Source organism: Ranitomeya variabilis, chromosome 3, assembly GCF_051348905.1.
Source record: "Ranitomeya variabilis isolate aRanVar5 chromosome 3, aRanVar5.hap1, whole genome shotgun sequence".
In the NCBI taxonomy this organism is placed as follows: domain Eukaryota; kingdom Metazoa; phylum Chordata; class Amphibia; order Anura; family Dendrobatidae; genus Ranitomeya; species Ranitomeya variabilis.
This window is the reverse complement of record NC_135234.1, coordinates 481,555,589-481,580,583: the sequence shown is the minus strand read 5'-3', so window position 1 is coordinate 481,580,583 and position 24,995 is coordinate 481,555,589. Positions and strand designations below refer to the sequence as shown.

The window sequence follows — 24,995 nt, the reverse complement described above, 5'->3', positions numbered from 1 at the left end:
AGAAGGAAAGGAGTGCCATTTGACATTTTGAGTGTAAAATTTGCTGGAATAATTAGCGGACGCTAACGTTTAGAGAGTTCCTGAAACAGTGGAAACACAATTTTGGAAACTATACCCCTCAGGGAACTTATCTAGATGTGAACTGAACACCTTGAACCCCAGGTGCTTCACAGAAGTTTATAACATTGAGCCGTGAAAATAAAATAATCAAATTTTTCCCACAAAACGATTTTTAGCCCAAAATGTTGCATTTTCACAAGTGTAAAAGGACAAAATGGACCCCAAAATTTGTTGTGCAATTACTCCTGAGTTCACCGACACCCCATATGTGGTTGAAAACTACTTTTGACGCATAGTGCAAAGCTCAGAAGGGATCCTGGATGGCAGATTTTCCTAGAATAGTTTGCGGACTCCATATACAGAGCCCATAAGTGCTAGAAAAGCAGAATCCCCCCAAGTGACTCCATTTTGGAAATTATACCCCATTGGGAATTTATCTACAGGTGTAGTAATGATTTTAACTCCATGTGTGTTTTCCAGAAACAAGTAGCAGTGGATGTTTCTGAGTGAAAATTGCAAACTGCCATTTTAGTGCCCATTATGTTGTATTGACCAGCTCATGCTTCTGGAGTCATGTGCGCCATGCAAACCAAAGGGTAATACCTTATACTGAAACAGCCCTTCAGGCGTTACAAAGGCCGTTTTTTCCTTAGCTGCCTTTGTTAGGGGCACCTGCCAATACCCTTTTGTAAGGTCAAGGGTTGAAAAATACCATACCTGCCCAAACCGCTCTATCAATTCATCCACCAGGGGCATGGGGTGAGCATCAAATTTTGAAACTTCATTAAGTTTTCTGAAGTCATTACAGAATCTTAGCGTCCCATCAGGCTTAGGTATCAGGACTATTGGACTGGCCCAGTCACTTTGCGGCTCTTGTATAACCCCTAATTGTAACATATGTTCCACCTCCCGTGATATGGCTTGTCGCCGGGCCTCAGGCACCTGATATGGCTTTAATCGGATTTTGGCCTGTGGCTCCGTAACAATGTCATGTTGGAGGTACATCCAGGGAGCTCGCATTCGAACACCAAAATGTAGGGATTGGCTCTGGTAGGCAGTGGCAGGGCCACAGTAATGAGGCAACACACAGGCTTCCAGTCCAAACTTCAGTGGTTTATTGACACTTTAAACAGTTCGTGACAGAAAGTAAGAGAAAAAACCCAAATATACTCCAGCTTGGAGAACCACTGGTCTCAGACTCACCGTTACACGGGACGGGCTTAACTAAGTGGCTGCCAGGTCAGCGGCATCTGCCAGGTGCCATTCCCAGGGTTGCTAACAGTCATGTCAACAACCTTTGCTCCAAACCCAGAATAACATGTGCCAAACAAAAGAAACTCCATTACATAGTCTAAAGCCACACCCACAGGTGAGGTACCCATCACATGGGCTGATCATGTGATCGTGACATCACTGCAGGTCCTCAACCTTAGGAAAATAACAGGCCAAAACTTATCCTGCTGGGAGAAATATATCTTCTGTCCAGCACTACACCTTTTACTGCACCACACTGGAGAAATAACAGTTAAACTGTCCCTATGCAAAAGGTCAAATGAATAATACATAGCACATGCACAGACCTGAAAATGCCGCAGTAATAGCCACAAGTGAGTCAGGGGAACCCTGGAAATGATGTAAAGATATGCCCAATCAGGCTGGAGCTGGAAAAACGCAAGGAGAGACAACGCCAGTAATGACAGGCACATGGATGCCAAAGCATTAAGGGGCCATGGAGCTAGTGGGGGAAGGGAGGCAGTACCCATCATTTCCAGGGTATCTCCATATCATGCTTGTGTGGGAAGTGTGTTTGTTTTAGTTATGTTTTAATCTTCATTGTTAATAATAAAGTCTTGCCTTTTATTTATACAATTGTGGTGTGCATTCTCTTTGGTGGTACTTTTCCTTGCTGCTATATGTAGTTTAGACACATTGGGGCTCACAAGGGAAGGGCGCATTTGAATTTGTGAATTTGCTGAATTTTTTTTCATGGCCAAGGAGCCATTTTGCTTTTTCAGAGCCTTTGTTCTATCAGTAACGTGGAAGCCCCCTATATTTCTGTTAATAGATGATGGACCTGAGTGGGGACTTGCTTTTTTGTGGATTGAATTGAAGCTTTTATTGGGTACATTTTACATAGTGTTTGGGATCACATGTATCCGGCAATCTACACTGAGCACTTACTTTGGGGTTTCCATCTAAATCTCTGAGTGACGTGATTCAGATAAAACCACTGAGGATCCAGTCACCATAATGAGGCAGCAGAATTACTCTGAATTTAGTCTAGCCCCTGTTCAGCGGTGTCCTTCTTTTCATAATTGCACAAAACTGTGGTTGACCGCAATTTTATGCTTGCTTAAAAAGACGGACACGCCAGATCACAGGTAAGACGGCGTCCACACTGCCTCCATTTGCTTTATTATAGGGAATCTTCTGCCAGAGGTTCCAACTGAATCATGTATTTCAGATATTTTCATGGAAACCCCAGTGTAAATGCTCAGTGCAGAGTGCAGAATAAATGTGCACCGAGCCTTAAAAACCCTAGAACGCATACCTGGGGCCTCGCAGGCCTGCCAGGTTACTTGTTTTCTATTTTCTGTAAAAGTACTTTAGTTAGAATTTTGAAAATCTAGGTAATCCTCAGGTATATAGTTGTTTTTAATAGTAGTTTTAATAGTAGTTATAATTTCCAGTTTTTCATATATTTTTATGTTACAGACATTTCGGTATAACAACCTTTTTTTGGGACTACCCCATATTCACGCACCTGGGGCCTTTTAGGCCTGTACTATGTTTACATGTGATACACAGATTAGCTTATCAAGGCAAATTACGAAGGCAATGATCTGATGTGGAATACGCTTTCTGGAACATCCAGAGCAAAGAGAAAAAAAAAGAAAGCGCTGCTATATTTGTCCAGCAAAGAAGGAAAGGAAATTGGAGCGTTTCTGTTCTACTTGTGGACAAAATGTATGCAAGGAACATTCAGCCGAAAAAATAATATGCGAGAATTGTTGGGGGAATATGTAAAGTTACAAATAAATATTCTTGCACCAAGTTTGCTACAACCAAAAAATTTTTTCATTAAAAAATTGCATATAGAATGCCTATATTTGGCGTGCCCGTTTACTTACTTTTTTGTTGTTTTATGCACATAATTATGTTTTGAAATATACACATCTTAGGCTGGTTTCACACTTGCGTTTTGATCTGCAGCGTTTTTACTGAAAAAAACGCATGCGTTTTTTTTCCTATGTTTAACATTAAAAACGCATGCGTTTTTTTGTACGCGTTTGGCCGCGTTTTACGACTTTTTTTGCTGCATGCGTTCTTTTGCAGACATGCAACATGTAGTAATTTTCAGAGGCGTTTTTTTGGCCGCAAAAAAACGCATGCGTTCATTTGAGTTTGATTTGCGTCAAAAAATACATTGATGTCTATGGAAACGCATGCGTTTTTGCGTACATGCATTTGCTTGCGTTTTAAACGCATGCGTTTTTATAGAAAAAAACAAGAATACACCCTGATAAGCCACCCCCCACCATCAGGGTGATAAAGGGATCCTAACCCTAACCCTAACCCTAGGGATCCAAACCCTAACCCTAACCTTAACCCTACCCCTAACCCTAACCCTACCCCTAACCCTACCCCTAACCCTAACCCTAACAATATGACAGTGAATACTCTCCGAGTTTATATTTTTAGTACTCAATAGCAATACCGTATATCTTGAGGTGTCCACATTGAACAAAGCTTTTTATTAGAAGAATGTCCTGGTCTCCAGGTCAACATAATAGCCAATCCCTATGGATCCCTAGGATCCCTTGGGTTAGGGTTAGGGTTAGGGTTTGGATCCCTAGGGTTAGGGTTAGGGGTAGGGTTAGGGGTAGGGTTAGGGGTAGGATTTGGATCCCTAGGGTTAGGGTTAGGGTTTGGATCCCTAGGGTTATGGTTAGGGTTAGGGGTAGGGGTAGGGTTAGGGTTTGGATCTCTTTATCACCTTGATGGTGGGGGGTGGCTTATCAGTGACCTGGTGGCCAGGACATTCTTCTAATAAAAAGGTACCCCTAACCCTAACCCTAACCCTAGGGATCCTAACCCTAACCCCAACCCTAACCCTAAGCCTAGCTAATTCTATTAATAGTGGGTTTTCTAGTTGATTTTGATGATTGGCAGCTGTCACACACTTCTCAGCATGCGTTTCAAAAACGCAAACGCAGGAAAAAACGCATGTAAACGCGTCAAAACGCCGCGTTTTTTTCTGCATGCAAAAACGCATGCGTCTAAAGAACGCAGCATTTGCACGCGTTTACATGCATTTTTTCACCACCTGCGTTTTTTTTACAAACGCTGCAGATCAAAACTCAAGTGTGAAACCAGCCTTAGGCTGTGTTCCCAGTAGCGCTGGGGTTCGCCAGAAGGGGATTCATAATGGATCTGACCTCCTGGTAACTCCAGGATTCTGCCAGCCTTAGCTGGGGTCACCAGGAGGTCAGATCCATTACGGATCCCCTCCTGGCGGACCCCAGCGCTAGTTGGAATGCATCCTTACCTTGCAATCGTAAAATAAATTTTGAAAAGTATTTTTATTTGAGTTATTCCATGATAATTGTAAACAGGCCTACAAGGCCCCAGGTGCGTGAATGTGTAGATTTCTATGGGTATGTGTTCTAGGGTTAATGCGATCATTGGGAGGCAGAATGGAAAAATCAACAGTAGGTGAAGAATTGATTTTATTTATTTTTATGCCATTCCTCGTGTGGTATAAATGATTAGGCGACTTTGTTGTTCTGGTCTGTGCGATTACAGCAATACCAGATTTAACCTGCCTTTTTAATGTTTGGCTGCTTTCACACAATAAAAGAAAAATTTTAATTTCATATTTTGAGAGCTATAATTTTTCTATATTTCGTCCGACAGAGTCATGTTATGGCTTTTTTGCAGGACAAGTTGACATTTTTATTGGTACCATTTTCAGTCAAATTACATTTTTTGATTGCTTTTTTTTCTGTTTTTTGTGAGGTAGAATGAACAAAAAGAAGCAATTCGGGAGGGCAGCGGCATCAGAGGGGTTAAATGCTCTCACATAGCGCTGACACCTGTACCTGATTGCCACGGTGCTCAGCGTGAGGCCACACCATATACATACTTCTCTTTGCGGGAACGCAGCTCTCACAGAGCAGTATATATGGCACATGTCAGGAAGGGGTTAAAATGAGATTTACTACAGCGGGAAGAAAGTCTATGCATCATTTTTCTAGTCTGCCATTACCTGCAATTAGGAATCACTTTAAGGGCTCGCTCATACAAGCGTATAACATGGCTGAGTGTTAGCTGATGTTTTATCGGATAGACTTGGCCCAATGTTATACTATGGGTCAGTGCAGATTTATGGAGTTTTTTCATACTAATTTGGCATGTGAAAGAAATCGAGTGGCTACAGAAATAAGACCATGCGCACCCAATTCAAGTCTATGGGTGCGTGAAAAACATCAGACTACACTCAGATGTCATGCAGTCCAATTTACGCGGACACAGAAAGGAAGAAATAACATGCTCCCTCTTCACCACATCTGTGATACGATTCTCTCAGCCAAGAGAATCGGATCACAGTAAAATGATACTCAGCTCATACTCTGATCAGAGTTTGAGTCAAGTGTCATTGCCATAATCAATCTGAGTTTTTACGAAGATGGAATCATTGCTTGTGTGAGTGAGCTCTAATGGAGAGTCTTGCTTTACAGTTATAGAAGCACTTCTGTAAGTCACACATTATAATACAGGGGTCTAAGGGGTAAGGTTTCTCCTTATGGAGAGTGACATACCAGCTTTGGCTTGTCAAGGTAAGGAGGCTTATTCGCCATGCAATGCTCCCCTGGAAAATTTAATATGCAAATTGCCTCTTCAGAGAAAAGAGGACTGAAACTCTATAGCGCCACCTGTTGGAAGTAGCGATCCTACAAGTCACAATCAACCCTTCAACGAGTCGTGCAATATGACTTAGGATAAAAGCCAAATCAGTATCTCAATTCGCTGACACGATGTCTGCGAATTGAGATACTGATTTGGCTTTTATCCAAAGTCACATTGCACGACTCATTAAAGGGTTGATTGTGACTTGTAGGATCGCTACTTCCAACAGGTGGCGCTATAGAGTTTAAGACCTGTTTTTCTCTGAAGAGGCAATTTGCATACATTATAATACATACATGACTTTCAGCAGTTCTTTTCTAACTGTAATGCAAGACTTCTTACAAATACACAGTACTCAATTACCACCATCTAAAGCGATTAGCAAACTACCCAAAACCTAGGAATTACCATGGCTTTGATTCTCTCTGTTTGAGGTGTTGCTTTGTTGAGTTCAAAACTTGTCACAATGGACATTAGTGAAGATTGAGGTCATTACTGTAGTTGTCAACAAGCTGGCAACAAGCTGTTTTTATGATTATGATGCCAGTAATTTTGCATATTTGACATATCCATCCCGCTTATTAAGTAAAGGGTAAATGTGTCCATGTCTTCTTTGGTGGACAGCAATGTTCCCTGCAATCTGATGAGGACACTAAAATCTATTACTGTATGTATGTTTGTAGTAATGTCAGTCACTGGCAATCTAAATGTTCTTGCACTTAGTGACAATAGCTATAGTCCAACCCTTCTAGTGTTCATGTTTATTTTTTAATATTTACACAGGTGAAATCTACTGCACTTCACACTTAATTATCATGCAGATCTTAAACAGAATCTATAAATATTAATCTTTGAATGTTCTTCAAATATGACATTTATCCGTTCCCACACTAGTGTTTGGTTTTGTCTAACCAACATATACATTTACCAGGAGATATGGAACAAGAATGAAACCTCCATTAGGCTAATTTTGTTTTAAAGCAACCCCCACTAAATAGCTTCATCATTTCTATTTACAGAACTGACACCAGTGTGGATAAGTTTCTACAATGAAAGAAGAGGGACATGATTAAAAATAAACCAAAACTGACAAAAGTGCAAGGGAGCCTATTCTGAGAGATGTAAGAAATATTTCTAAACCAAGAGATAGGGAAAGATTATCAATAACTAAAAAAATTTTTGTTTCTTAGGCCGGGGTCACACTTGCAAGTGCAATGCGAGAAACTTGCACAAGTCTCTCTCATCAATACCCGGCACTGCCGTCGGCACTTGGGACTGGAGTGTGTGGCTGCATGTATTTCTATGCAGCTGAACGCTCTGGCCACGAGTTTCTCGCATTGCACTCGCAAGTGTGACCCCGGCCTTAGAGAGTAGTTTGTACCCTTATCATGGACCAGTTAGGTCATGAAGGTGCCTATAATACATTGACTTATATTATACAAAAAACATTATTCAACTAAATATGTTCTTTAGCAAGAACAAAGGCCTGCATTATTTTTTGTACAGTTGTTACCTGTTTTAACCATAGATTTGACAAAAAAAATCAGTACCTTCCAACAAAAAAATATACTTTAAAAGATCTAGTCTGATGACATCTTTTCTCAGCGCTGCTCTAAGTGATTGACAGGTCTATGGGAGAACTTGCCAACGACCCGCAGCAGTATTTGGAGAAGCCGGCTAAGGATGGAGCTGGACTAGTCTCTTCTTCTGCTATGGTACCCTGCCAGATCTTTACATTACATTTTCTCTGAAATGCCAGAATGCTTCAGACAAAGTATACCTGCCAGCAGTAGTGTAACCAAGCTCTGATTCATGCTGCTTGTAGGTTAGGCAGCATGAAACAGGTGATAGTTTCATTGTAAAAAGATTCAAAATAAAATATTAGAAAAACAAAAGAGTAATACAAAAGAAAGAATATAACTGAGTACTAGCTGGATAGATCTCTTAGGCTGGGGTCACATTTATCAGTTACATCAGGCACAGTTTTTTGAGCCTGATGCTATTGAATGGATCACAACTGTTGGCAAAACTAACACAAAAATGTATCAGTTGTTGTCCAACTTTTTCATCATTTTCTCCCAGGTGGTGGTTCAGAACTGGCCCCTGGATCTGCTCTTACTCCTGTCCAACTGAGTAACTGGACAGATAAGAAAGGTCCCATTATAAACAATGGGATAAGCTATTCCATTAATTTCTATCTGACATTTTACTTAAACGCTAAATAAAAACAACGCAATGTCGAATGCATGTACAAACCTTTGGGTCAATTTATATGGACCAACCGGTGACCAGATTAACAGTCTATTTACATAGGCAGACTCATCTACAATAGAGCGTTAAGTGTGCATAGGCCGCCATTGTCCTCGGCAGTGTAGGTCCTGTTTTCTCAGTACAACGTGATGCCGAGAGCGATGATCTTTTGTGCTGCATAAAAGATCATTTCGCCAAATGAACAAACATTTTTCTCATTCATTGGCTGACTGGCAGGTTGTTTACACTGTAAGATTATTGTGCATCGAGAGCTCGTTCATGAAAATTTTTCAGTGTAAATGCAGCTTTAGTCTTCTTTTGCTATAAAGGTTCTATGTAAAGATAGGCCCATTATCCATAATTTTCCCTCTGATATTATATCCTACTTATCTTTAGGCAGGTAATAATCTTGAACTTTGAATTTTATTCTCTAATAAGCAACAAGCATTCAAAAGATAATAACACCTTCATTTATAACCCGATCTGTTTTACCCAATAATTGGGTCTTTGGGCACAGAAATCCCTGCCCTACAAGTGATATAGGACTTTTTGCTGATTTCATTTTCTAAGTGGCCTTAAAATAGGCAATACATGAAAAAGTAAATTGAAAATAACACTATCTAAAGACATGCTATCATTATTCACTTTGCAATTATCATCATTAGTGTTGAGCGATACCGTCCGATACTTGAAAGTATCGGTATCGGAAAGTATCGGCCGATACCGGCAAAATATCGGATCCAATCCGATACCGATACCCGATACCAATACAAGTCAATGGGACTCAGGTATCGGACGGTATTCCTGATGGTTCCCAGGGTCTGAAGGAGAGGAAACTCTCCTTCAGGCCCTGGGAACCATATAAATGTGTAAAAGAAAGAATTAAAATAAAAAAAATCGCTATACTCACCTGTCCGACGCAGCCGGGACCTCGGCGATTGTAAGCGGCAGCGTTGTTTCTTTAAAATTCGCGCTTTTACTTGCTTACGTGAATTCCCGGCTTCTGATTGGTCAGGGCGGCCATGTTGCCGGGACTCGGACCAATCACAGCAAGCCGTGACGAAATTACGTCACGGCTTGCTGTGATTGGTCCGCGTCCCGGCAATATGGCGCCGTGACCAATCACAAGCCGTGACGTCACGGGAGGCTGGACACGCGCGCTTTTCAAAATAAGCGCGTGTCCAGCCTCCCGTGACGTCACGGCTTGTGATTGGTTAATGGCGGCCATGTTCCTGGGACGCGGACCAATCACAGCAAGCCGTGACGTAATTTCGTCACGGCTTGCTGTGATTGGTCCGCATCCCGGCAATATGGCGCCGTGACCAATCACAAGCCGTGACGTCACGGGAGGCTGGACACGCGCGCTTTTCAAAATAAGCGCGTGTCCAGCCTCCCGTGACGTCACGGCTTGTGATTGGTTAATGGCGGCCATGTTGCCGGGACGCGGACCAATCACAGCAAGCCGTGACGTAATTTCGTCACGGCTTGCTGTGATTGGTCCGAGTCCCGGCAACATGGCCGCCCTGACCAATCAGAAGCCGGGAATTCACGTAAGCAAGTAAAAGCGCGAATTTTAAAGAAACAACGCTGCCGCTTACAATCGCCGAGGTCCCGGCTGCGTCGGACAGGTGAGTATAGCGATTTTTTTTATTTTAATTCTTTCTTTTACACCTTTTTACATTAATGTTGTTTCGATACCGATATCCGATATTACAAAAATATCGGATCTCGGTATCGGAAATTCCGATACAGCAAGTATCGGCCGATACCCGATACTTGCAGCATCGGAATGCTCAACACTAATCATCATATGAATGTGGTTTCTCTCTACACACATTTACATTGAATTCTATAATGCAGTAATATTTTCCATGGAAACTAGTTTGATGCTTTTTCTCTGCTTTTTTTGTGTTGCATTGCAGCACAGAACATCAATTGACTTCCTCACTAAAAGGCCTTATTGGCGGCTACAGTCAATAGAGGAACATATCATTGTCTTAATCAGCAAACTGTAGATTGACCTGTGTTGTAGTTCAAACTGTTCTACAGAGTAGAAATGAAAGCTAAACCTATATCATCAAACAACCATATTCCACCTTACTTTGCAGAGAGATGATGTGTTCTAAATAAAACACAAATATAGGCACAGTAGATTTTTTTTTTTAGCTGGTTAATTATCGTTTTTTTTCCGCAACAATTTGAAGGCAGCAAACTGTTCAATTTCAGTTTACCATTACATATAGCTTACCTTCCAGGGGTGGTAGCTGCTACAGCTTAATAATCTTAACAGTTTGCCACATTGATTTATGTTAATGTACCATATCATTTAATTATGGAAACTAGCCTATCATGCATTGGGCCTTTAGGGACTATTCATACTCGGGTTGACATTCCTTGTGAACTATGAGTGCAAAGTATGTATAATTTATTGCAACACACGGTGCATTGATGAAAAATATAATACATTTGATGATTTTTATCTTCCGGTTTTGTCATGTATGAAAAAATTATATTTAGTTTATTTATAGAATGTAGTTATGGTTCTACTGTATGTATGTTACTAGTAACATTTTGATGTTAAAGATATGTTCACACATCACATTTTTGCAATGAAATATGTAGTATTTTACTGTCCGAGCAAAGGCATTGAGATTTCTGAAATATCTATAAAATAGTACGGTATTTTTCGGACTATAAGACGCACCGGACTATAAGACGCACCCAGGTTTTAGAGGTGGAAAATAGGGAAAAATATATTTGAAGCAAAAAATGTGGTAAAATATTTAATCACATAAATAACATACTATTATATGTGGTGTTATTATATATAATAGTATGTTATTATGCTGGAAGCTACGGGTAGAAGATGGTGCTGCGGGACCAGTGTGGTGTCTGTAAAGTACTATATGAAGACGCTGGAGGGTGAGTATAAGAATGGGGGCACAGGGCTTATATTTAAAGCACCACTCCAGCACTGAAAAATAACACTGGTGTGATGCTTTAAGATCCCATGGGAGAACTATAACTCCCAGCACGTCCTGCAGATTCTATGGCATGCTGGGAGTAATAGTTCACCACAGAAGTGGCAAAGTGCTTTTTTATGTGCTGTAATTACTAACCTTTTAATTAATCCTTTCTTGTACAGGCTGTGCTCAGTGCCGGTCCTGCAGCCAGCCATGACCACACAGTGCCATCCCTTTAATTACCTCACCAGAGATCATGTAAGACGAAGTTGCACTGTTTGTAGTGAGGTGTCTGCAGGACCTGTGATGACATCATGAAGAGGCAGTGCTTTGTGTGGTCATGTGATGCTCCAGCCCGCTGTCTTCATGACCTCAGCACAAGTCCTCCACAGAGCATTCAGCATCGCATCAGCGCTGTCAGGTATGCGGCCTCCCTTTCTCCTGTGGCACCCTACTCCTGCCCCCTCCTCCGCTGGACACAGATCTCCCCAGCTGCTGCAGGATTACGGTGCTAAGGTAACCATGTGGGTCCGCTGTTTAAGTGAAGGAATATTCATTTGCTGCTCCCCGCTCACTGCTCAGCTATGAAAGGTAGGTGGGGAAGTGGCTAATGAATATTCACTTCACTTTAAGTATCAGGACCACATGGTTTCTCCAGTGCTGGATTCCTAAAGTGGAAATATTTTCCTGCCTCCTGTGATCCCACTCCACCGCTGCCCCCTCCTCACATGCTACATTCCGACCATAAGATGCACCCACACTTTCCTCCCAAATTTGGAGGAAAAATAGTGCGTCTTATGGTCCGAAAAATACTGTAGTTATTGTGTAAAAGTGCCAATACATAAAAAAATACATAAATGTGATATCGCTGTAATTATAAAGATGTCTTATCACTCTTACCACATGGTGAATGGCATAAACAAAACAAACAAAAAATATTCTTGAATTGCTGGTTTTTGTTCATTCTGCTTCCCAAAAATAAGAAAAGAAAGCAATCAAAGGAGGTTATGTGACTGAAAATGGTAACAATAAAAACGTCAACTTGTCCTGCAAAAAACATGCCCTCACATGACTCTGTTGGCAAAAATATTGAAAAATTACAGCTCCCAAAATATGGCGATGCAAAAACTTTGTTTTACACAAAAAAATGTCATTTACTGTGCAATAGCAGCCAAACATAAAAACAATATAAATCTAGTATGGCTGAAATTGCACTGACCCAAAGAATAAAGTCATCTAACCACATATATGTGCGAAGAACAACATAAAAAATAATTAAAACCAATTCTTCATCTGCTGTTGATTTCTTCACTGTGCCTCCAAAAGATCGCAGTAAGGATCGGCTCACATTTATCCTGTGATCTGTGCTGAGCACTTACACTGAGGTTTAAAGGTTTCCATGTTAATTTCTGAAATGTGTGATTCAGACTGAACCCCTGGTAGAAGATTCCCCATAATGTGGCAGATTGAGACACTGTGGATGCTGTATAGCCTTTGATCTCGTGGAATCAGTCTTTTAGGCATGAATAAAAGCGAGGTTGACCACAATTTTATGCACCTCTGAAAAGTAGGATACCGCTGAACAGAGGCCATGCAAAGTCCAGAGTAACTCTGCTGCCACATAATAATGAATGGACTTGTCGTGGTTTCATCTGAATCACGTCATTCAGAGATTTGGATGGAAAGCCCTATGCAAGTGCTCAGCATTGAGCACAGGATAAATGTGATCCAAAATGTTATGCAAAATGCTCCCAATAAAAGCTTCAACTCAATCCATAAAAAAGCAAGACCCCACTTAAGTCCGTCATCTGTCACTGGAGGCTTCCAATGTATGGCGCGGTGGGATCTGCGTTCCTGCAAACATTATGCCCCTATATAGTGCTGCAGAAAGGTTATGGCCCCATATAGTGCTGCAGAAACGTTATGGCCCCATATAGTGCTGCAGAAACATTATGGCCCCATATAGTGCTGCAGGAATGTTGTGGCCCCATATAGTGCTGCAGGAATGTTATGGCCCCATATAGTGCTGCACAAACATTATGCCCCTATATAGTGCTGCAGAAACGTTATGGCCCCATATAGTGCTGCAGAAACGTTATGGCCCCATATAGTGCTGCAGAAACGTTATGGCCCCATATAGTGCTGCAGGAATGTTATGGCCCCATATAGTGCTGCAGGAACGTTATGGCCCCATATAGTGCTGCAGGAATGTTATGGCCCCATATAGTGCTGCAGGAATGTTATGGCCCCATATAGTGCTGCAGGAATGTTATGGCCCCATATAGTGCTGCAGGAACGTTATGGCCCCGTATAGTGCTGCAGGAATGTTATGGCCCCATATAGTGCTGCAGGAATGTTATGGCCCCATATAGTGCTGCAGGAATATTATGGCCCCATATAGTGCTGCAGAAATGTTATGGCCCCATATAGTGCTGCAGAAACGTTATGGCCCCATATAGTGCTGCAGAAATGTTATGGCCCCATATAGTGCTGCAGAAACATTATGGCCCCATATAGTGCTGCAGGAATGTTATGGCCCCATATAGTGCTGCAGGAATGTTATGGCCCCATATAGTGCTGCAGGAATGTTATGGCCCCATATAGTGCCGCAGGAATGTTATGGCCCCCATATAGTGCCGCAGGAACGTTATGGCCCCCATATAGTGCTGCAGGAATGTTATGGCCCCATATAGTGCTGCAGGAATGTTATGGCCCCATATAGTGCTGCAGGAACGTTATGGCCCCGTATAGTGCTGCAGGAATGTTATGGCCCCATATAGTGCTGCAGGAACGTTATGGCCCCATATAGTGCTGCAGGAATATTATGGCCCCATATAGTGCTGCAGGAATGTTATGGCCCCATATAGTGCTGCAGGAACGTTATGGCCCCCATATAGTGCTGCAGGAATGTTATGGCCCCATATAGTGCTGCAGGAACGTTATGGCCCCATATAGTGCTGCAGGAATGTTATGGCCCCATATAGTGCTGCAGAAATGTTATGGCCCCATATAGTGCTGCAGAAACGTTATGGCCCCATATAGTGCTGCAGAAATGTTATGGCCCCATATAGTGCTGCAGAAACATTATGGCCCCATATAGTGCTGCAGGAATGTTATGGCCCCATATAGTGCTGCAGGAATGTTATGGCCCCATATAGTGCTGCAGGAATGTTATGGCCCCATATAGTGCCGCAGGAATGTTATGGCCCCCATATAGTGCCGCAGGAACGTTATGGCCCCCATATAGTGCTGCAGGAATGTTATGGCCCCATATAGTGCTGCAGGAATGTTATGGCCCCATATAGTGCTGCAGGAACGTTATGGCCCCGTATAGTGCTGCAGGAATGTTATGGCCCCATATAGTGCTGCAGGAACGTTATGGCCCCATATAGTGCTGCAGGAATATTATGGCTCCATATAGTGCTGCAGGAATGTTATGGCCCCATATAGTGCTGCAGGAACGTTATGGCCCCCATATAGTGCTGCAGGAATGTTATGGCCCCATATAGTGCTGCAGGAACGTTATGGCCCCCATATAGTGCTGCAGGAACGTTATGGCCCCATATAGTGCTGCAGGAACGTTATGGCCCCCATATAGTGCTGCAGGAATGTTATGGCCCCATATAGTGCTGCAGGAATGTTATGGCCCCATATAGTGCTGCAGGAACGTTATGGCCCCATATAGTGCTGCAGGAACGTTATGGCCCCATATAGTGCTGCAGGAATGTTATGGCCCCATATAGTACTGCAGGAATGTTATGGCCCCATATAGCGCTGCAGGAACGTTATGGCCCCATATAGTGCTCCAGGAACGTTATGGCCCCATATAGTGCTGCAGGAACGTTATGGCCCCATATAGTGCTGCAGGAATGTTATGGCCCCATATAGTGCTGCAGGAATGTTATGGCCCCATATAGTGCTGCAGGAATGTTATGGCCCCCATATAGTGCTGCAGGAATGTTATGGCCCCATATAGTGCTGCAGGAATGTTATGGCCCCATATAGTGCTGCAGGAATGTTATGGCCCCATATAGTGCTGCAGGAATGTTATGGCCCCATATAGTGCTCCAGGAATGTTATGGCCCCATATAGTGCTGCGGGAACGTTATGGCCCCATAGATGCTCCATACAGACACTTGCTTCATTTGCTGCGATAAAAAAAAAAAATCACATACTCACCTCTCCGTCGCTCAGGCCCCCGCACTTTCAATAGTCACCTCTCCTCGTTCCGGCGCCGATCTGTCTCCAGCACTGACGTTCAGCAGAGGGCGCGCACTGACCACGTCACCGCGCCCTCTGACCTCAGCGTCACTGCTGGAGACAGATCGGCGCCCGGAACGAGGAAAGGTGACTATCGCGCAGCGCTCCCCTCCCCGTATACTCACCTGGTCCTGGCACTGTGCAGTCCCTGCTTCCTCGACACCCCAGCGCTTCATCCTGTACTCAGCGGTCACATGGTACCGCTGATTACAGTAATGACTATGCGGCTCCACCCCTATGGGAGGTGGAGCCGATTATTCATTTACTGTAATCAGCGGGACCATGTGACCGCTGAGTACAGGAAGAAGCTGAAGTTGCTGCTGCCGGCGCCGAGGAAGACAGGGACCTACAGGGACGGCGCCTGGACTAGGTGAGTATTTTTAGACAGCCCCCGCTCCCCCCCCTGCCGACCCCGGGTATGACTCGAGTATAAGCCGAGAGGGGCAATTTCAGCCCAAAAAAGTGGGCTGAAAATCTCGGCTTATACTCGAGTATATACGGTATGTCTCCAGAAGCACGGGCTAAGCACTATATACGGGCACTGCAATTTACTGGGGACTACAATGCACAGGCACTACAATGACAGATTTTCAATTTTCACTAAACAGCATTCACTGCTGCTTGTTTCTTGAAAATACCCATGGGATCAAAACCTGTAGATAAATTCTCAGAGGAATGTCATTTCCAAAATGGGGTCTCTTGAGGGGATTCTTCTCTTCTTGCACTTAGGGGCTCTGTATATGGAGCCAGCAAACTATTCTAAGATAATTTGTTCTCTAAGAGTTAAATAACTCTCCTTAACACCCGTCTCTTACTGTGTGGCTAAGCAGTACAGTACACTCACATATGGAGTATTGCCACGTTTAGCAGAAATTGTGTGATAAATTTTGGAGCTATTTTTACCCATTTCCCATGTGACAATGTAAAATCTAGGACAAAAACAACAACATTTTTGTGGTAAAAATGTAATTATTTCTTCTTCACTGCCCAATTTTGTAAGGTTGTATGACACACCCGTGGTGTCAATATGATCACTGAATCCCTAGTTGAATTAATTGAGAGGTTTAGTTTGTAAAATTAGGTCCTTATAATATTCTGGCACCTCAGTGGATCTGCTAATATGACATGGCATCCTGAAATCATTCGAGCAAAATGCGCACTACAATATGGTGCTTCTTCCCTTCTGAGCTTCGCACTGTGCCACAAAAGTAGTTTTTGACCACATATGAGGTATTGTCATACTCAAGATAAATAATATATTTTTGGTAAATTTTCTACTATTATCATTTTGGAAAATTGATAAATTTAGGTCATAGTAACATTTTAGTGAAAAATGTTAATTTTCCATTGACAACCAATGTTATGCAATTCTGTGAATCGCTTGAGGGTTATAAATGCTTAATACACAGCTTAATGAATTCCTCAAGATGTGTAGTTTTCAAAATGGGGTCACTTGTGGGGTTTATGCTGTTTGGGCATGGCAGAAGAATTTGCAGTCTTTTCCAGTAAAAATTGCACTCCAGAATTTAAATGGCGCTCCTTCCTTCTGAGCCCTGCCATGAGCCCAAACAGTAGTTTTTCACCACATATGGGGTATCTTTGTACTCAGGACAAAGTGCACAACAAATTGCATAGTCCATTTTCTCCTGTTTACCTTGTGAAAATGAACAATTTGGGGCTAAAGCAACATTTTTGTGGGAAAAATGTATTTTTTTATTTTCACTGCTCAACAATATAAAATTCTGTGAAGCACCTGTAGGTTCAAGGTGCCCACCCCATATCTAGATAAGTTCCTTGAGGGCTGTTGTTTCCAAAATTGAGTTACTTGTGAGGGGTTTCTACTGTTTAGGCAAATCAGGGGCTCTGCAAATGCAATGTGGCATCTGTTAACGATTCCAGGCAATTTTTCATTTAAAAAGTCAACTGGCACTCCTTCCCTTCCAAGCCCTGATTTTGTAAATTTTGTTGGAAAAATTAGAAATTGTGGATCAACTTTTAACCCCTCTAACTTATTAACAGAAAAAATATGTATTAAAAATTGTGTTGATGTAAAGTAGACATGCGGGAAATGTTATTTATTAATCATGTTGTGTGACATAACTCTCCGATTTAAAGGCATAATAATAAAAAAAAATGAAAATTGTAAAGTTTTCAAAATTTTGGCCAAATTTCCGATATTTTCACAAATAAACGCAAGTTGTATCGAATAAGTTTTACCACTAATATGAAGTACAATATGCCACGATAAAATATCACTAGGATCCATTAAAGCATTCCGGAGTTTTTACCTCATAAAGTGACAATGGTCAGAATTGAAAAATTTCGCCTGGTCAGAAATGTGAAAACAGGCTTCTGGGTGAAGACAGATGTTAAAAAATCCATAAAATGCACTTTTTTATTATCCGTTTTTCCTTCCAAGAGACACATTTTTATGCAGAAATGTCTACAGAAAATACTTAACATCTGCACATACCCTAAGGGCTCAATCAGATGGCTGTATAAATTGGACCAAGATACAGTGCATGGACTGACCGCCGACTCTCTGGACCCGACCAAGATAGCCTTATATAATTGTATGCTGCTGTCTCACTTGGGTCAGCAGAGCCTCCGGACAGTCCGTGCACTGCGTTGCGATCTCGGTCTGATTTATACGGCCGTCCGACTGAGCTCTAAGGACGATGACAATTATTTCTATGCAAATAACACTATTATAACAACACCACATGATGTATTTATAAAACAGAAGTAAAAGAATGCATTCTTAGCTCAAGATAAAACTTGCTGAAAGATGTATTCATCAGTATTCCGGAAAGTTTGTTTCAGCTCATTTGTTTTTATTATACTTGACTGGTCAACAGACCGATTTGGACTGTTCATTGTACAAAAAAAAGCATGTAAAGCAATAAGAATCTAACACAAACACAACATTCCAGAGCTTAGAAGAAATGTAACACAGTCAGAACAAGTTTTACTGAATATCATGAGAAAAGCTGCCAGCAATAGTTGAACAAAACTTGGTACCTGGATCTTTGAAGTGTAGAGAGATCAAGGCTTTCTTCGTCACACTGTTGCCAGCCAGGGAAGTGAGAATGGAGATCACGCTGATATTTCTGCGTTTTGGTGATTGCAGCGTCTTGTACAACTCCTGAGCTGTGAAATATGCATTTCACTTTATTTACCTTATTATAAGTCATACACTTCTAGCAAAAAAACCCAGTTCAACATTCATATTTCATGATGAAAGTCATACTAGTAACTCGTAGTGTGTGTTAGCATTTTGTTATATACTCTGCATACATTACATGGCCATTATCCAGAGATCAGCAGTGCAACTTCTGTAAAATACGATCCACATTCTAAAAATTTCTTTGCTCTTGACTTGAAACCCTTCAAAACCCAGATCGATAACTAGCAGGGTAACAAAGGATACCCTTGGGTGCAGAAGCACTGACACAACAAATCCTAATAGTCCAGTAGAGAACAATTTAATTTTGGAGCTGATTTGAAGCCAATGATTTGCTATTTGTTATAGATTGAATTACACATGGCATGGCCTACTTGACCTTATTGATAATGAGACCTGTGTGCAATAATTAGAACAATATTTATGATGCAGTTAAAAGTTAATTTACACCCAGTTCTAGTAATCATTATTTTTATGTTATTATAAAGTTTGTATTTATTTTTAATTTGCATTCTTTTATAATAAAATGACAAAAGATTATTCATGTTTTTACCCTTTAGCAGTGTAAATCACAGTCTTTCATGAAGGTCATCCTGGCCTGAGCTTCACCAAAGTACCAAGATGGCAGACATAGGTGACTTCAACACTCCCACCATCTGACATGAAAACACAGTTCCTTGCAATCACTTTGAGGGGGGAAACTGGTGCACATGTGCACCAGCGACACCTTCATTTAAATGCCAATGTCTACATGTTAACAGTTGTGACCAGAGCTTAGGCTATTGCTGTTAGAGGCAGATACTAGCTATGTAACACTGGCAGTATTAGCCACATGTAGAGCAGGCTCAGGTGCTGAGCCCAATCCACACACCCTGATTGGCTCCATGATAGATATATCCATAATGAGACGTTAAGGGATTAAAGAGAGTTTGTCATAGACAAAATGTGTATTAAACTAGCTATACAATGATATGAGTCTTAGCCCCTTTAAAAACCATACTAGCAATGTAGATTATAGTGCAACAATGTCTCAAAAATAATTTTAATTCAAATACAAAAGAGGAGGTTTCGTGGAAACATTTTATGGCCAAGGGCTCTGTGCACTTTTACAACTCTGTAATTTGCAATTGGTGGACTTCTGCTTCTGTCAAACATATCTTGCTTCTTCAGAGCGAATAGTGCTTGAACTTAGCTCTCATGTCTATGTGTGTTTGCACTGAAACTGTGTGCATACCCGCACATACTCTTTGTGTTCATGGCCAGGCTCAGGCAGTGTGGGCGGGTGAGTTCACCTACCTAGTTCCACTCTGAAGCCTCTTGCTACACTTATGGGTAAAGCAGTGTAGTGAGCAGTGCCCACAGAAAGGAACATAGGAGGTAAAAAAACTCACAAAGTCACACACACAGTGTGCACACCTCCTGCACTGACACTGTGTGAGGGTGGCTGAACTCAGACAGTGTTAGTGCACATGTGCAGACATGCAGACTGAGTTAAGGCAGCACTGTCAATCATAAGCGGAGGAAGTCCACAAAATGCAAATTGAGGTGTACAACTCACTAGGGAAAATAGGTAACACACTAAATAGTGCAACTGACCCTTCCACTTCTTGAACAGACTAGAGATCCTGCCCTAACCACAGACTAGACAACGGCAACTCGAATCTATGCCGCCTGAAAGGCCGTCGAGTGCTTCACGTTCCTCCTAAAGAACCAGAGGGCAGAGCAGAGTACAAATTATGTACAGAAGGGAAAGTGTGCTGAAATAGAAGAGAACCCAGAGTGAGTAAAACAAACCACGAAATGCAAAATAAATGATTAAATACGTATTGTTAGAGCATATGCAGCCTACTTCTTTAAAGCAAACAGAAAATAGGTGCAGGGTAAAGAACATAAACAGCAGAGAGATCAACCCTAGCTGGTCTTTAACTGACTGGCTTAAAATACAGCAGCATGGCTGGACATCCAAATGAGACTATCATCAGCAGGAAATACCAGCAAGTAGAAGGTATATAAAGCAGAACCCAAAAGTTGTAGACAAAAGGGTAGACAAATGAGTAAATGAAAATACTTGTTACACTAAAAAGACTGAAGGAAAGATAGCAGAAACTAAACACCCGGAGAAAAACTGTATCTGCTGTGGCTCGGCAGACAGAGAAGTCAACCACAAAAAACAGGCTCTAGAGTGCGAACCTAGAAACATGACAAGAGGCTGTAAAACTGTGCACTGAGCCCTCTCAGGAAATCTACCACTAAAGTGTACAGTGCTAGTGTGATTTTTATAAGTGCTAAGTCCCCTATGTCACTGCACAGCTAGCTAACATGCATTTTGTGTATGGTAGGCTCCCTTTAATATCATAATAGACCGTGTAAAAATGTATAAGTTGTGTTCTATTGTAGTGATGCAACAGTTTCTGTTTTACCTTGATATATGGCACAAAAACTGTGACTTTACTTATAGGTTTTGTTAAGTTTTATTCTAAAATTTGGTGTTGAACGGAGAGTGTTTATACAACCCCTGGCAAAAATTATTGAATCACCGGCCTTGGAGGATGTTCATTGAGTTGTTTAATTTTGTAGAAAAAAAGCAGATCACAGACATCGCACAAAACTAAAGTTATTTCAAATGGCAACTTTCTGGCTTTAAGAAACACTAAACACATATTTTTTATCCTATGCTTGGTTAAAAAAAAGTAACCATTATTGACTACCTCATTTTTTGTTCTTGATTTCTTTTAGTGTTTCTTAAAGCCAGAAAGTTGCCATTTGAAATTACTTTAGTTTTGTTTCATGTCTATGATCTGCTTTTATTCTAATAAATTAAACAACTGAATGAACATCCTCCAAGGCCAGTGATTTTTGCCAGGGGTTGTACTTTCCTTGTTTTTATTTCTACATGATATCACCCTAGTGTGTGTTTGCACTTCATGGCTATGTTCTCTTGCAATGTAGTCACAACAATACAATAGTAATATTGTTGGAGATTCTTTAGAATCACTTCAATATACTTGTCCTGAGTTGACTCACAAATAACCTACTTAACCTAATTGATCATCTGCCCTCTGCTTGCAAAGATGACAAAGTTTATGACTGAATTAAATGTTGACATGTACAGTATATACTCTGTATAGGTGTTAGTTGGAAACTCTGAATAAGTTCCTCTTATGAGCCCAAGGAAGTTGTGTCCGACATTGCTTCTAGATTCTAGTTAAGATTATGTTCTATACGTCAGTTCTTCATAAGTTGTTAATAATTACAAAAGAACATTACACATAGAGCAGCACGTAAATCTCTAAGAGGGCTAAAGCTAGAGATGACAGATTTCCTTTGTATTTTAGGCAAAATATATACAGTATATATTTTCATCTTTCACATTTTAAAAATTACACAAAGGAAAATAGGCAATCTAATCAGTTTTTATGAAGAGGTAAGCTATAGGCTAGACCACGGTGAGTCATTGGACGTGGTATATCTCGATTTTTCCAAAGCGTTTGATACCATGCCGCACAAGAGGTTGGTACACAAAATGAGAATGCTTGGTCTGGGGGAAAATGTGTGTAAATGGGTTAGTAACTGGCTTAGTGATAGAAAGCAGAGGGTGGTTATAAATGGTATAGTCTCTAACTGGGTCACTGTGACCAGTGGGGTACCGCAGGGGTCGGTATTGGGACCTGTTCTCTTCAACATATTCATTAATGATCTGGTAGAAGGTTTACACAGTAAAATATTGATATTTGCAGATGATACAAAACTATGTAAAGCAGTTAATACAAGAGAAGATAGTATTCTGCTACAGATGGATCTGGATAAGTTGGAAACTTGGGCTGAAAGGTGGCAGATGAGGTTTAACAATAATAAATGTAAGGTTATACACATGGGAAGAAGGAATCAATATCACCATTACACACTGAACGGGAAACCACTGGGTAAATCTGACAGGGAGAAGGACTTGGGGATCCTAGTTAATGATAAACTTACCTGGAGCAGCCAGTGCCAGGCAGCAGCTGCCAAGGCAAACAGGATCATGGGGTGCATTAAAAGAGGTCTGGATACACATGATGAGAGCATTATACTGCCTCTGTACAAATCCCTAGTTAGACCGCACATGGAGTACTGTGTCCAGTTTTGGGCACCGGTGCTCAGGAAGGATATAATGGAACTAGAGAGAGTACAAAGGAGGGCAACAAAGTTAATAAAGGGGATGGGAGAACTACAATACCCAGATAGATTAGCGAAATTAGGATTATTTAGTCTAGAAAAAAGACGACTGAGGGGCGATCTAATAACCATGTATAAGTATATAAGGGGACAATACAAATATCTCGCTGAGGATCTGTTTATACCAAGGAAGGTGACGGGCACAAGGGGGCATTCTTTGCGTCTGGAGGAGAGAAGGTTTTTCCACCAACATAGAAGAGGATTCTTTACTGTTAGGGCAGTGAGAATCTGGAATTGCTTGCCTGAGGAGGTGGTGATGGCGAACTCAGTCGAGGGGTTCAAGAGAGGCCTGGATGTCTTCCTGGAGCAGAACAATATTGTATCATACAATTATTAGGTTCTGTAGAAGGATATAGATCTGGGGATTTATTATGATGGAATATAGGAATATAGGCTGAACTGGATGGACAAATGTCTTTTTTCGGCCTTACTAACTATGTTACTATGTTACTATGTTACAGATGTTTGTGTGCTCAGATAACTTTGACCAAGGTTTCAGACCTTAATTAGCCTGTTAGGGTTATGGGTTGCTCACAATCATTGTTAGGAAAGGCTAGGTGATGCAAATTTCCCAGCTTTATAAAAATCCAGCCTCCTCTAACCTTGTGCCAAAAAAGTGCAGCCATGGGTTCTTCTAAGCAGCTGCCTCACCCCCTGAAAATGGTGGAGGCCCACAAAGCAGGAGAAGGCTATTAGAAGATAGCAAAGTGTTTTCAAGTTGCCCTTTCCTCAGTTTGAAATGTAATTAAGAAATGGCAGTTAACAGGAACAGTGGACATCAAGATAAGTTATGTAAGACCAAACAAAATTTTAATGAGAGCTGCTTGTGAGATTGCTAGAGAGGCAAATCAGAACCCCTGCTAGACTGCAAAAGACCTTCAAAAAGATTTAGCAGACTCTGTAATTGTGGTACATGGTTCTACTGTCATGCTGCAGCAATGCAGGTATGTGCAGACTCCATGAAGGAGAGTGGGTGACAGAAAAAGAGGTCACACTTACCACTCCGCAGCCCAGTGCACGCTGCACTGCGCCACAAGGTGGCGACAGAGAGTGGTCAAAACAAGCCAAGTCCATAACAGTCGGTAAGCGTATAGTTTAAAGGGAAAAACAGAACTTGTGGTCAATTAACAAGCCGAGTGTCTGAACCAGCCAGGAGCAAAGGTACCAGAGACGTGAGACAGAGAACGGAGTCAGAGTAAGCCAAAAGGTCAAAAAGTCAGACAGACGTGTGGTAACAGAAACCGGAAGCAGGAGACAAAGTCAGAGTCTTAGCCGGGTCAAAAACGGAGGGGATACACACCAGAGTCAACCTAGGTCGGGAACAGGAGACAGGTCAGGTACAGGGAAGGGAGGTCAGAGGCAAAAGGAACACAGGGGTTTCACAGGTAGCAGTCTCAGCAAGCCAAAAACTATCACTGACACAAGCTGCCAGCAAGAGAACCAATAAATAGCCACTCCCAAATCAAAGAGAGGCAGGAATAGTTAACCCCACAATGACCAGGCCGGAGCAGGGGAAAAATAGCAAACTCCGACCCGGATCATGACATCTACACTTCAAAAACACCTGCACAAATATGGCTTTCATGGAAGAGCCATGAGAAGAAAACCTCTCCAGCGTCCTCACCATAAAAATTCAGAAGAGTCAGAAGTATCCTAAAACACATCTAAACAAGCCTGATGCATTTTAGAAACAAGTCTTGTGGACCAATGAGGTTACAATGACCCCAATGATCAAAGGTATGTGTAGAGAAAAGTGCAAAGAATTTCAGGAAAAGAACATTTTGCTAAACATTAAGCATAGTGGTGGATTAATCATGATTTGGGGTCGTGTTGCAACCAATGGCATGGGAAATATTACATGGGTAGAGAGAAGAATGGTTTCAATGAAATTTCAACAAATTCTTGATGCAAGCATAACACATCTATAAAAAAGCTAAAGTTGAAAAGGGGATGGCTTCTACAAATGGACATTGATCCTAAACATGTCAAAATCCACAATATACTACCTCAAAAGGTGCAAGATGAAGGTTTTACAATGGCCCTCACTGTCCCCTGATCTGAACATCATTGAAAATCTGTGGCTAGATCTCAAAAATGCAGTGCATGCAAGATGACCCAGGAATTGCACAGAACTGAAAGAATTTTCCAAGGAA

The 24,995-nt window shown here is 41.6% G+C and overlaps 1 protein-coding gene across 3 annotated transcripts in view; it reads right to left on the bottom strand.

Annotated features, from left to right (window-relative positions):
- The window catches only part of FRMPD4 (FERM and PDZ domain containing 4), a 739,093-nt gene that overhangs the window by 625,816 nt on the left and 88,282 nt on the right, over positions 1-24,995 (bottom strand). For 2 of the 3 annotated variants that reach the window (XM_077296709.1, XM_077296712.1), the window contains exon 2: positions 18,465-18,593. The exons of the other annotated variant lie outside the window; for it this stretch is intronic. In XM_077296709.1, the coding sequence (XP_077152824.1) occupies positions 18,465-18,593 (129 nt within the window). The remainder of the gene's footprint in view (positions 1-18,464; positions 18,594-24,995) is intronic. 3 annotated transcript variants of the gene reach the window in all.